The sequence below is a fragment of the Xenopus tropicalis genome, chromosome 7 (assembly GCF_000004195.4).
Source record: "Xenopus tropicalis strain Nigerian chromosome 7, UCB_Xtro_10.0, whole genome shotgun sequence".
Lineage (NCBI taxonomy): Eukaryota > Metazoa > Chordata > Amphibia > Anura > Pipidae > Xenopus > Xenopus tropicalis.
This window is the reverse complement of record NC_030683.2, coordinates 65,645,581-65,660,332: the sequence shown is the minus strand read 5'-3', so window position 1 is coordinate 65,660,332 and position 14,752 is coordinate 65,645,581. Positions and strand designations below refer to the sequence as shown.

The 14,752-nt window shown below is 38.8% G+C and overlaps 1 protein-coding gene across 1 annotated transcript in view; it reads right to left on the bottom strand.

Annotated features, from left to right (window-relative positions):
* The window catches only part of draxin (dorsal inhibitory axon guidance protein), a 46,562-nt gene that overhangs the window by 10,225 nt on the left and 21,585 nt on the right, over nt 1-14,752 (bottom strand). The window contains exons 2-4 of the mRNA XM_002937523.5: nt 13,791-14,246; nt 4,974-5,161; nt 1,579-1,690 (exon numbers count right to left, since the gene is read on the bottom strand). Coding sequence (XP_002937569.2) covers nt 1,579-1,690; nt 4,974-5,161; nt 13,791-14,229 — 739 coding nt within the window. The 5' untranslated portion in view covers nt 14,230-14,246. The remainder of the gene's footprint in view (nt 1-1,578; nt 1,691-4,973; nt 5,162-13,790; nt 14,247-14,752) is intronic.

Below are 14,752 nucleotides of genomic sequence, written 5' to 3'. Positions count from 1 at the left end.
ACCTCTGTTTTTTTTACTGTATTGTTTGGTTTTCGGCATCTGTGAGCACTCATGCGTCCTTCATGTTATTCACTTGTTTATTACCACCACTACTGTGTACAATATTGTTGTTTATTTGGTCGCTCCACAGGCGCTAATTGTGCATCTGCACCTTCTGCACTCACCATCTCAAGCATCACAGCGGAACTGCACAAAATGGTGGAAGTCATGTGGTACGCAATGCGTAGCACTTACTTGTGGAATATCGTGCGGTAATAACGCATGTGAAATATATCACACGCGCTGGAAAAGTACTGATTGAAAATGTGTTATTGCCAGATAAATAACGACAATACAATCGCTTCCTAATTATGACGCGTGTCCTTTTAGTGAATCGAGCACTAAGTCGTAACAAATAAGAAGCGAAAATTTTTTTAACGCATGCTATAAATAGCGCTCGTTTTATCGACCTTTAGTGAATTGGCCCCATTAGGTTTAATTAAGGACATTAGGGATGCAAAGTTCCACTAATTTGCTTTAGTGGAATTTCGATTGCACGCATTTAAGCGATGTTGTTGTAGTTTCAGAGATTATTCTTGAGGTCAACAGTCTGTCATCAATTGCTAATACCCATAAAGGGGCAGACATGTGAAGTAGAGGAATTCCAAGGCATTTGGTGATGACAGAGTCCACAAAATTCCCTGTGGCTTCAGAATCTAGAAAGTTTTGGGAATTAATAGTTTAAGATGCCAGATACAACTATACTGGGAGCAAACCTGAGTATTCTTTTGGGGAGAAGGTTCGATGCCACCCAGATAAGACTCACCTATCCTACCTAGGTGTAATTGTTTCCCTGCTTCTATGATCTTGGCAAAATAAGCCATGCCACCACAGTACAAGCACAGGCCAGCAGAACACTCCCAAAGTTTCTCTTGTTCAGAGAGATGTACCCTTCCAATCTGCTAAACTTCATATGCCTTCATACTAGTCACCATGTTGCCTGAGGTTTTCCAGATCAGAGGATGCTTCCTTAGTAAGGTCAATGGCCCGAATATACTGTTAAGGAAAAGCTGTGGGTAGAGGTCAGGGCCAAAGGGTTAAGACTCAAAGTCGAATTTTAGGCACAGGTTGGGGCAGGCAGCAATCAGGCAGTTAAAATCAGGCAGGAGTGTCAGGAACCAGAAGATCAATTAGAAAAAGTAATTTAGAATGCTCCCAGGAACTTGTAAGAAAAGTCTTTTATTTAGGCATTGTACCCATGTCTTCAGCATCTGTTTATTTTGAATTTGGCACCGATGTGTGGTGCAATGACATTATATGCCAACGCAATGATGTCACCATGCTGGTGCTGCCTCATGTGACATCAATGAAGAGGAGAGACCTACCATTGGGTGCTCCTTACAATGTCTTATTCAAGTTTTTGCATTTTAGGGCAAACAATGATTGTGGTAGAAACTCAGATTTAAACAATGATGAACCTGCCTCTTAATTTTCTTAATGTCAATGAATGTTCTTTAAAAAAACTAAAATGATGTGTCATTCAAATAATTGACAAACAACTAAAATAACAATTAGAGACTTTACATTGTACATATTTACCTTTCTTTTTTGATGATGGCCATATTTCTGGTTTCATATCTTCATAATCTGTCCAATCAAAAAGGGTCATGTCCAGAGTTGGCATCACATCTCCTCCCTTCTTTACATGAGTCTGCAAGCATGAACAAAATCAGCATTGTAAATCATCCATTACTTTATAAAGAACTGTGTACTTTAAGTAGCTCATCTATAAAAGTAAACATATATTGGCCTCTACTTTAGGATGTTTAAATTGGGTGTTGTATTTAAGTGAGGCACAGTCATAAAGAAGGAGCTAACACTTTTAGCTGTAGTACGCAGACATGCACAAGGACAGGCACTTGTGGGAAACATGGAAATATTGCAAGCTTCCTGACTGACAGGAAGGTACCTGACTGACATATGCAGCCAGTGCTAGGATGATAAATCCAATTTTCAGGCAGGTTTTCCTGAAGGCTGTTAAAATATTTGGATTATAATTATTATAATAAACTGAGGGGTGCAAAAGTGTGCCTCTTAGGCCATGGCACACACAGGCTGAGAGAAGCTCCTTGTGCCCATGGCCCTAGTGCTTAGCATCTGAGGCACACATAATTGATCCTGATTATTATAATTCAAATATTTCCTTCAGGAAAACGTACCTGGAAAGTGGACCTGGTGTGAGATGCAGAGCAGAATGCTGATGGACACAAGGAAACCCTTCTCTTACTGCCTGCCATAAGGCTTTTTTTTTGCAACTTTTTAAATTAATTTTTATTAATCAAATTTTCATTACAAGTTAAGACATTCTCTAATAGTTAGCATACCAGCCAGTTTGTTAGCAGAAAACAAAGGAAAATTAAAAACAATGTGAGAAATGGATAAGGCAATCAGGTACCGTATATACTCGAGTATAAGCAGAGTTTTTCAGCACCCAAAATGTGCTTAAAAAGGAACCCTTGGCTTATACTCGAGTCGAGTACTGAGGACAGCATCGGATTACTTATCCGACTGGCCACATTCGTTGCGCTTGCGCACAAACTCGCTCCTTAGTGGTCTGTACCCTAGTGATTAGGCATGAGTAGACATGTTATGTATTATATACAATCAATAGGGAATGGTATATGTTCCAGTTTAGGCCATTCATTCATTTGGCTCCATGTTGCTGACTGGCAATCACCTGAATGCAACGTAGCACTTCCTTGGCAGGCTTGGCAGGCAGGTAAATATACAGGTACAACAATGAAAACTTTAAGGCAAACTTTTCTAACCCCCATACACTGAACCATCTTTACTTAGAACTTCTGACAAGCAGCAGTTGAGAACACTGCTCTGGTGGGAGATTCAGTGCTTTGCTCACAGTAGCTGCTTTATCAGAAGTTCTAAGTATTGGGCACACCTTTCCAGACGGGGGTGAATAAAATTATTTTAGGCTCCAACTCCATGCTGTTTATGTATTTCATTTAATTGACTACAATACACATTATATATTTATGTAGAGTTCAAATAATTATTTGATTATTGAAACTTAGTAGCTGGCGCATTTCCCACCCTAGGCTTATACTCGAGTCAATAAGTTTTTGCAGTTTTCTTTGGTAAAATTAGGTACCTCAGCTTATATTCGGATCGGCTTATACTCAAGTATATACAGTAAGTATGATGACCAAAGTAGCTTAGGTATAACAGTGTTGAGGTACATAATTTTAATCATGTAGGTTAAGATTTCATTATTCTTGTGAGTGACATCGCAGGCTATGCCAATGATGAGTGGGGAGCATTGTTGTGATTTAGGTGACATTTTGTAATTCCCAAGGGGTGCCATAAGGCTCTTTTGTACCCTGTGCCTGGATTTTTTTGCACTTTTCCTGTAGTGATAAATGTCCCACCCCCATTATCGTTAAAATTAATGATGATTAAGCTTTCTTTCTTTTTTTAACAGGCTTGCTTGTCTGTTGTTCTTTTTATCTTCATATTGCATAAAGACATTATTTATTACTACCCCTGCATTGTGCAGCATAATACCTTGCAGTGCTTATTCTCTGAAATCACAGAGCTATATTAAGTAATTCAGAGTTGAATTACTCAAGAAACTTTACAAGTAAGTATATAAGAGCAAAAGAAAAAATTGTCAATCCTAAGCCCAGTAAGTACACTGACCACTTCCCAAATAAGACTGAATACATAAAAAAAAGACTCACAGGTAGCTAATTTCAGGTGAATTCATACAAATTCCAATGGCTTCTATTTGAACATGGCAGCTTTTATATGCCAATTTTTTTATATTCAATATTTTTATATTCTATATTAAAATTATTTAGTTTTGGAAATTGAAAATCAAATTTGTGATTTTAGCCAATCAAAGTTTTGATTAATCAACTACAGATAACCTGATGCAAATACCACCTATCCTACTTTATCCACATGAACAGGTAACTAAAAATATATGCATATGCAGAAAATATTTACTACAACAAGAGGTCCAGGGATTCGGTATTGATCAATTAATTTTTTTGCATGTGTTAGGCCATTCTGTTGAGGGGCAATGAGGGTTATCCTATAGGTAATGATCTTGGTTCTACTTTCTTTTTTTTTTTTTTTTTTTTTAAATAGTGTTTTTTCTTAATTATTTCTAAAACAAAGTGGCATGGTGGTTAGCCTTGCTGCTCTGGGGTCTTAGTAACGATTCAAGACAGAACACTATCAGCAAGGAGTTTGTATGTTTTCTTTGTGTCTGTGTGTTTTTCACCCAGGTAGACTGGTTTTCTCACTCCAAAAATACAAATGAGAGATAACTGGTATCTGATGAAACTGACCAAAGTGTGGGAATGTGATTGAGACCTTTCACTGTAAGCTCCTTTGGTGTAGAGACTTATGTGAATCATGTAGAATTTCTAAAAAACACTATACTGTGTAGAACATGTCAGCACTGTATAAATAAAGTATATTTATAATAACAATATACAAAACATTAATGTTGATAAGGATTTTCTTACTGGATTTCAAGGGTAAAAAAACAACAGATGGCATTAGCACATGCTGAGAGATGGGCCTCAGATGGAATTATGGAGCCTATTTTCAAAGCAATTGGAGTATAATAGCCTGGAGAGGTCTTAGTATAAATCCTCCATTTTACTTTCTAATTATCAATGTCAAAAGAGTCTTAACAAAGCAGTGTCCTCCAAGGCTAAGATCCAACTTTTTCTTCCTTGAAAAATAGTGTTTTCTATATGCAAAAAAAACCCAACTTCAATGAAGACTGACACATGCAAAGCTGAAGATACTGTGTCATGTATGTACACAGACACACTGCAATAATAAATGCAAATTTTCACATAAAGAAACACATACAATAATGTGACTGTTGCATACAAGGCACTGGAAATTGTACATAAAACCATACATACATATGTGAAATACTATAATAACACAGCATTTACCCGCATGCGACGAGCTGTTTGTAGCACTGCTGTAGGCTGCTCATTAATAAACATTGGGTTAGCTGTACTCTGGGGAAGCATGGCAGTAGGACCACCTGAGAACATGTCCAAATAAGTGTACTGAGTAGGCCCTTTGAAGGTTAAATCTTCTTTTAGAAGGCCACTGGGTTCCACTTCAAAGCCTCTTCCTGAAAACATATAGACTGTGATTAAAGAGCAAAACAGAAGCAAGAAATGCATGATCCTACAAAACAAGACTGAATCAGTGAACACTGTTACTAGTAATGAAAACAAAGCAGTATGCAGGATTAAGTAAAACTAGCCTTTCAGGAAATATTAGGGCCCATGTACAGTATGTTTGCAAGTACAGTAAGCAAAACAAAATTTTGAGCATAATCGGCATGTTTTTTCCCCCACAATGCAGCGTTTTGCCCCAGAATTCCAGCGTTATTGGGGTTGCAAGAAGGCAATGCACTAGACACAATTGCAGCGCCTGGTGCAACTGTATCCAAAACACGAAAATGAACACTGTGCATGTTGTTTAGTTGCAAATCAGGCTTAACCCTTTCACTGCCATCCGTTTTGGACCAAAGTGGAACTTCTACTGCCAGACAGTTTTTGAACATTTTGCACTGTTTCAATTTAGGGGCCTTTCCTCGGGGGGACTTTTAGTTTACCCAGGAAAACAATATATTGTTTTTTTCAGGACAACCTAAGCTTTTAAAATATGGCAGAATTTTTGTGTAATTCCAATTCTGTAACAAGATATAGGCTTCTAAATATCTAAAAAAGTAAAAAAAAAATATTATTTTCCATAATATAAACACACATACCAGAAACAAAAATTATTTTATGCATGAAAATACAACTGATTTGGAAAGTTTTATGGAGATTTCTCACTTGTATAGGTAAAAAAAACTCCCGGCAGTACAATACCAAATTTCCAAAGCATTGCTCCAGAAAGCTGCATACTTTAGATTTCAAGGCCAAAAATTCCACTAACAGAAGGTTTATCCCAGAAAATATACATTTTTAGAAAGAACAGATTCTGGGAAATCCAGAATAGATAGAACTTTCTGTCTACTCCAAACTACTAAGTTGCAATGTTTTCCTAAAGTTATTGGTTTTTATCAAAATTTGTGAAATTTTTTAAAAATCGCTTCAAAGCTTCCAGTCTATAGTATCTGATCTCCTACAGGTCATAAAGTAACCAGATAAAACACCCTAAATATGAATGCCAGGGGTCCACTGAACAGTTTAATGCCCAATATGCATAGGTTTACCTAAGTATGTGGCATGTAGGGGCCCCAATGGGAACATACCCCCATATGATCAATCATTTTTGTCATTTCAGCTTCTGCAAAATCAACACATTTACATCATTATATGTGGGATAACGCTAGTAAAAAGTACATTCCCCCAAGAAAGTCATATATTTTTGGAAAGTACACATTCCCCGAATCTAAAATGGGTACCCATGTCTTTCTACTCCAAAGTAACAAGCTGCAAAGCTTTCCTAAAGTTGGCAATTTTGATAACATTTCCAAAAATCCTCTCAAAGCTTCCAGTTTGCAGCATCTTATCTCCCACGTATCATTAGGTACCAAGATAAAACACCCTGAATTTGAATGCCAGGGGTCCACTGAACAGTTTGATGCCCAATATGTATAGGTTTATCTAAGAATGTGGCATGTAGGGGCCCCAATGTGAACATACCCCATATGATCTATCATTTCAGCTTTTGCAAAATCAACACATTTACATCATTATATGTGGGATAACGCTAGTAAAAAGTATATTCACCTCAGAAAGTCATATATTTTTGGAAAGTACACATTCCCCCGAATCTAAAACGGGTACCCATGTCTTTCTACTCCAAAGTACCAAGCCGCAAAGCTTTCCTAAAATTGGCAATTTTGATGAAATTTCCAAAAATCCCCTCAAACCTTCCACTTCTTCCATCTTATCTCCCACATAGCATTAGGTACCAAGCTAAAACACCCTAAATATGAACCCCAGAGGTCTACTGAACAGTTTGATGCCCACTGTACACAGTTTTATCAAAGCACATGGCACTTAGAGACCCCCCAAATATACCTTGTGCTCACTAATTTTATGGCTTACCTTAACCTAATTCATAAACACATGGCAGTTTTATGAGGGGTAGAAGCTGCAGAAATGTAGCATGACCCCTAAAAACCATATATTTTTGAAAAGTACACATTCTGACATTTCAGAAAATCGCAAAAAAAATGTTGCAGTTTGCCGCATTTATCTCACACAATTTCTTGCGTACAAAGGCAAATCACCCCAAATAGGAACACCAAAGGCCTACTGAACAGTTTGATGCCCAATATGCATAGATATACCAAAGTCTGCGGTATGTACTGACCCCAAAATGAAAATAGCGCATATGGATTTCTCGCCTGCCAACTCAGCTTTTGCACACAGAGCCCCCTGTCAGCGTATTATGTGCAGTAACACCCCCTAACTATACAGAGACCCCCACAAAAAAACATATATTTTTGGAAAGTACACATTCTAATGAATTCAAAATAGGTAAAGTCATTTTTCTATACCAAAGTTACACATGGCAAAGCTATGCTAAAAACAGATCAGGAACACTAATACAGGGATAAAAATGCAATAAAAAGACACACCACAGTGTAATTAGTGGTCAGAATATCTAAGCCAATAGTCACGCTGTCAAAATAAACAGTTTTTAGGGAAAAGAAACTAAAAACAAAGTGGTAAAAAAAAAAAGTTTGTGTATACATGTTTGTACATGTGTAAAAGTGTGTATATGAGTGTATATAAGTGTATATATATATATATATATGGGCATCCAAGGAGGAAAAGATATCCGACGCGGAGGGCCGCGAAGGGGAAGGCCACCCAGAAAGTAACTATACCCATCTTTAATCTATCCTCACATATATTGACTGAGGGGGAAAGGACACTACTTAGTAAGGGATTGTCTTATGTCCCTACAGTAGCTTTTGATTCCTTTCAATTTGATATTGAGTTGTTTAAATTTACAAGACTTTTGGATCTCAAGGATTACTTTAAGAATGAGACGGACGTGAGAACTGAACCACAGGGGCCTAGACTTAAGAGCTTGTTTTGCCCTAAAACCTCTAATCCTTGTATTAAATTATTTAAATCTGCTGTAGAAGCGGGTATTGCAAATTTGACACAGCATGCTCGCAAATCTAATCTGTCTAATGGTGAGAAACAGGCATTACAGTCGTTGCAAAATGATAGTAACGTTATTATAAGACCAGCCGATAAGGGTGGAGGTATTGTTATTCTAGATTATGTTGATTATAGAAGCGAAATACTATCACAATTACATGACACTAATGTTTATGAATGTCTAAAATCTGACCCTATGATTTGGTATAAGAGAAAGATTGATGTGGTGGTGGAGGAAGCTTTTGTAATAAATGGATCTCAGAAGGGGATAGGGCTTTCCTTATCCAGGACTTTCCTAAATGCCCCATACTATATACTTTGCCAAAGGTGCATAAGGGCTTAAATCCCCCTCCCGGGAGGCCCATTGTATCAGCTAGGGATAGCTTGTTGCACCCATTGGGATTATATATAGATCGACTATTACAACCAGTGGTTCAAAAAACTACCACCTACCTCAAAGACACTCCTCATTTTTTAGAATGCATCAGGGCAATTAGTCTGCCTAGTGGGGAGGATATATGCCTGGCAACGGCTGATGTCTCTAGTCTATATACGTGTATCCCACATTCAGAAGGCCTCAGAGCTGTTGGGGATAGTATAGTGGGGAATGATGCCTATAATGGACCTCCAATACAATTTACGGTGTCCCTTTTAGAAATGTGTCTTGATCTTAATTATTTTCGGTTTGAACAAAAATTCTACCGCCAAAGGACTGGAACCGCCATGGGGGCTCCGATGGCTCCAGCATATGCAAATTTATTTATGTATCAATATGAGACGGAGAACATTTTGCAACATTATGGCAGTAGACTATTATGTTATAAAAGATTTATCGATGACATCTTTATTGTCTGGAGGGGAGATCAAACCTCGTTTTTCGCAATGATTGATAACTTGAATGCTTTGTCTACACCGATTAGGCTCACTGCTTGCTGTAATCAGGATAGAATACAGTTTTTGGATGTTGAGGTATGGCGTGAACAAGGGACTCTACAGTTTTCACTTTTTCGAAAGCCTACAGATAGGAATACACTTTTACATAGGTCGAGCTGTCATCCTTATATGTTGAAAAGGGCCCTGCCGATTTCTCAATTTTGTAGGGTATTACGTAACAACTCAAGTGGAGAAAAATGTAGGGAGCAGATTGACCTAATGTGGGAGAGGTTTAGAGAACGGGGGTATGAAACTAAGGTATTGCGTAAAGCCCTTGATAAGGCGATTGAGAGAGTTAATTCACAGATCCCCAAGGAAAGTACCAGTAGAGATCGATTGATCTTTGCCACTAGGTATAATGTGGCGTCTGACCAAATAAGTAGATTGGTAAAAGAAAATTGGCCCATTATTAAGGCTGATAGTGACCTTGCGAGATTGTGCCCTAAACCCCCAGTTATGGCCTTTACAAGGGGTCAAAATTTGCGTGATTTGCTAGTAGCTACAGACCCGATTAGGAGCTATCAGAAACAAGGGTCAATGTGGCTTAAACCATTGAAGTTAGGCTGTTTTAGATGTCCGACCTGTACCTCTTGTAGATTTATGGCACCGGCCCCATTTTTTTACCATCCACATACGGGACAAAAAATTAATATTAAACACCATATTACCTGTACGACCACTCATGTAATTTATTTAATTACTTGCCCATGTGGGCTATCATATGTTGGGAAAACAGATTTAACGCTTCGTATTCGAATGGATGGTCATAGGTCGGCTATAAGTACGGCCTTCCGGGATCAAAAAACAATCAAACCAGTGGCAAAACATTTTTTGGAAGTGGGACATAGACTGCCAACATTTAGATTTATAGGGATTGATCATGTCCCGGTCCCTAGACGAGGAGGGGATAGAGCCCGAATTTTATTGCAGCGAGAAACGTATTGGATCAAAAAGCTGGGCACATTGGCTCCAAGGGGGCTTAATGAGCAGTGTCAGTTTAGTTGTTTCCTCAATAAACGTTGAGGGTATTGTACATTGACTATTGTTGTGGCTTTTTAGCAATACTTCCCCTTTAATTAAAGGGGAGGTGTGGGATGGTGGGTTGGGACACGCCCTATGTTGTGGGTGTATTTATAAAGAAGTTTTATGCTGGCCACTTGTATCTTGATAAAGGCTCTGGGCCAGAGCCGAAACGTTGATCTGATGGCTGTATGAAAATAAAGATTTGAATTTTATATAAAAGACCCTGGAGTGCGCCTACTGTATGGTGTTTTGGTATATATTATATATATATATATATATATATATATAAACAAAAACAAAAAAAACTGCAAAATTGTGTGCTGTGTGTGTGTGTAAATGTATGTAAGTGGGTATAAGTGTGTATAAGTGTGTATAAATGCAAAATAAAACAGCCTTACCTGTCCTGAAGCTTGCCTGGTCCTGGTGCTGCAGTCCTGGAGCAGGAAATCCCGGGGGCCGGCGCTAGGGGGAATGCGTCTGCTGCTTGGGGGTCGGCCCTGCGACGATCGCTTCGCAGGGCCGACATGACAGCCCCCCTGGCTCGTTGCCCAGGGGGCTGTCATCGCTAAAAACTCTCTGCCTAACCGGCACTTTTACCTTTCCTTCTGTTAACCTAGATCAGTGCTGTCCAACTTCTGTTGTACTGAGGGCCGGAATTTTTCCGACCTCCGTGGTGGAGGGCCGATAATGGAAGCCAATTTTGACTACTCCCCTTTTTGAAACCGCACCCACTTGAAACCACACCCATGTTATTACATGACCATACCCGTATTAATGGTTGTAGTACAGCAAAAACCTGCCATACTCTGCCTGCCCTACCCTGCCTGTGTGTGCCATACTCTGCCTTCCCTACCCTGCCTGTGTGTGCCATACTCTGCCTTCCCTACCCTGCCTGTGTGCCATACTTGGCTGGTTTGTGCCATACTTGGCCTGTGTGTGCCATACTCTGCCTGCCCTACCCTGCCTGTGTGTGCCATACTCTGCCTTCCATACCCTGCCTGCATGTGCCATACTTTCACTGTGTTTGCCATTCTTATCTGGTTTGTGCCATACTTGGCCTGTGTGTGCCATACTCTGCCTTCCCTACCCTGCCTGTGTGTGCCATACTCTGCTTGCCCTATGATGCCTGTGTGTATGGCACACACAGGCAGCCTACAGTGACACAATGCTGGCACTGCTCCTACAGTCTGCACAATAACTATATATTAAAAAACTTTTTAATTGCAGTATCACCTCAGTATATGTTCCTTTTGTAGTGTGCAGGGATTATTTGTGGGTTTCTACTGCTCCTGAGGTGTGAACATGGGAACAATGGGGGGTGATTACAGCCTGAGCCTGAGGTGTGAACACTGCAGGGGGTGAACAATGCAGAGATTAAAAGGTGTGAACAACACATGGGATTACATATTTAAACAATACAGCCTGATTACAGCCTGAATCTGAGGTGAGAACCATGCAGGGGGGGGCAGTTAATCACAGTACTGATACCATTTAAAGCTTACTCAAAGGTAAGCCATCAAAGCAGCCAGACAGGTGGGGGGCCACACAGAGGGGGGTCGCGGGCCGCCAGTTGGACAGCACTGACCTAGATATTCATTTTAGCAGTTAAAGATGATATGTTCTTAGCAAATTCACTGGCATTTAACTGAAATACAAAAGTGCAGTAATATGGGGTACAACATTGGCTCTCCCAAAGCTACTGTATGTATATAAGTTAATTCCTGGTTAGATAATACTCAAATCCTCTCTCAGCACACAAAGGCAAAGTAGATACAAGATAGTCCATCTATAAAAGCACAGATAAGACTGTTCTAGTTTTTTCGTCTATCATTCTACTATGGCCTGACTGACAATATCATTACATTGAGCAAGTATGTTGTGGCTATAAGGGCAATGACAGAAGGTGCCATTTGTTGTCCATGTTTTGTCGTGGCTACAAAACACCAGAAAATACCCTGCTAAACCTCTGATAAATATTCTAATTACCTTATTGTTCAAAATGCCATTGTATGTATTTATGAGCAATTATGTGATTTGAGTGTTTTAGCAGAGACAATTCCCAGTACTGTCTATGGCAGAGTATTTACTGGTGTTTTGTAGCCACAACAAAACATGGGCTACAAATAGCTTTCAGATAACCTACTGTTTCTCCTAATCCCATGTTACTGGAGAAGTCCCAAGCCGGACTTGGATTACTTACTATTGAGTGCTATTCTGATATCTACTCGGAGCTGCTATCTTGCTATCTTCTCATTGTTCTTCTAATTGGCTGCTGGGGGGGGGGGGGAGGGAGGGGAGTGATATCACTCCCCTCCCTGTGCAGCAGTAAAGTGTGACTGAAGTTTATCAGAGCACAGGTCACATGGCTGTGGCACCATGGGAAATGAAGAATATGGCTAGTCCCATGTAAAATTTCAAAATTAAATATAAAATAATCTGTGTTTTTAAAAAAATGAATATCAATGCAGGATTCTGCTGGAATAGCTCTATTACCTGATGTGATTTGAAAAAAACATGTTTTCCCGCGACAGTATTCCTTTAACAAGTCCATGCACTTGTTCCTGAGGAAATGAGGTGTCTAGCATGCCAAATGCGTAGAACTTCTAATTTTTAAATGCATAATACCAACTGGAAACTTGTGAATAGCCTGTATGCTATGATTCCCAAATGAACATGCTGCAGCACTCCAATCCTTGTGCTGCAGTGTTTTCACCTGTAAGTTATATTTGACCCTTGGCAGAGGGATCAGCAGCGTTTTACCCTATGAATTAACATATTACACTGAGTGTGCTTTCAATCATCTTTTGTATAATGAATTTGGCAAGCCATTAAGGAACCACGTTCTGCCTTGTGGAAGTGATTTATTGAGCCTTGGTACCTTATTCAATTTGGTGAGTAGATTGACTCACCACATATCAATCTTTTAAGCTACACCAATTTGTGTTTAAAAGGCCATATGGGTTTTATTAAAATACTACACCAGATTATCTTTTTTTTGCTCTTCCTTGTAGCTTGCCTACTAGTATACTTCATTGTTTAGGTCCCAGACAGAGGGACAAATAGAAGGGAGCTGCAGTCATCACCTATCAAATATACATAAAAGTGAAGACCACAATAAGTGCTAAATATATTTCTATTTCATTTCAAGTACCTGCTTTGCAGTTACTTTATGTTATTTTGAATGATGAGCGGTTGTATCTGATAGTATTACATAAGAAATAACGTATCTGCAAGTTAAGGCTATACTTTTTTAAAGCTGCCCTCCAGAGCTCAATATCCTTAATAGAATCTTTGGGCCGTTATATAACAATAAGTCTAGTAAGCTCTAACAAATATAGCATATACTGGCCTGCTGTAAAAGCAAACATTTTATCTCATTTGGCATCAGTAAATTATAAGAACATGTACAAATTTGCACAGAGTATGCTAATCAGCGTATGACAATGTCCTGAAAGCAATTTTAAATGGCCTTTTATTTTAAAGGGAATTGATGGTAGCAATAGTGATGATGACAAGATGATATCAGAATATAATATATTTGTCTATAACAGTTTCTTAAAGTATAGGTAGTATCTGGATTACAGGAGACAAGAACATAAAGCATTTGTTAGACACAACATCTCTAAAATTATACTAAAAAAAGTAAATATTAATTTGTCATTATACCTCTGTGATGTCTAACGTGATCTTTCATACTGGACTTTTTTTGATCCCTGTTGTGCTTCTTTCTCTTGGCTTTAATATCTACTTGCTGATTTACTCGTTGATTATAGGATAAATGAAAGGTTTGGAGTTCATCTCTGTTTTGTTTCAAAGCACTTGGCTGCCCTGTTTCCCCTGCCACTCTCCAGAGTGAGGAACCGATCGCCTCTTCGCTTGGTAGCAAGGCTGGGGTTGGCAAAGCTCCAAGAGTCCTATCTTTCTTTGACATCTGTGACCTTCTGTGATTCCTCCCCTGAGTCTGATGAGGCCAAAGGGCTTGGTCATACTGGCTATTCTCAGAACTTTTCTTAGGTTTAACTTTGGTCTCATACATGCTCATACAGACAACGTGATTGACAATCACAATAAAACCAAATAATTGTATGCAGCTGAACAGAGACATTCTTTTATCTCCTGCACCTGCAAAGCAAAAAACGGAAGTAATTAAAAAAGACAAGGACAATTTGTGCTTGTTAGTATACACAAAACTACGTCTCTCTTTTGTATTTACACTTCACATTATGAAAAATGTCAAAAAAACATAATAAACAACTTGATCCTGACTGATTCAAACAGAATATATCTTTTGCAAGAGTAAATTTACTGATACTGGCAAACTTTTATAATGACTATAAAGATTAGCTTGGGCAAACTATTTGTATAGAACACTGGCAAAAAGACAGTGCAGAATGGTGATATATGCCATTGCATACATCAAATATCAGCAGCACTGAATGGGCTGTTATGCAGTATTTTACTACTCTACTGGGAAAATTGGAAAAACTTGGGGTGAAGAATAACTAAGGAGTTTCAGGACCAAAACATGCAGGATTATGCATTTGGCAAATAAATCCCACCAAGCTTATTATAAATAAACAGAACTTTCTTCTGAACTCATTATTTAAAAAGGAATTAAGGGTTATTGT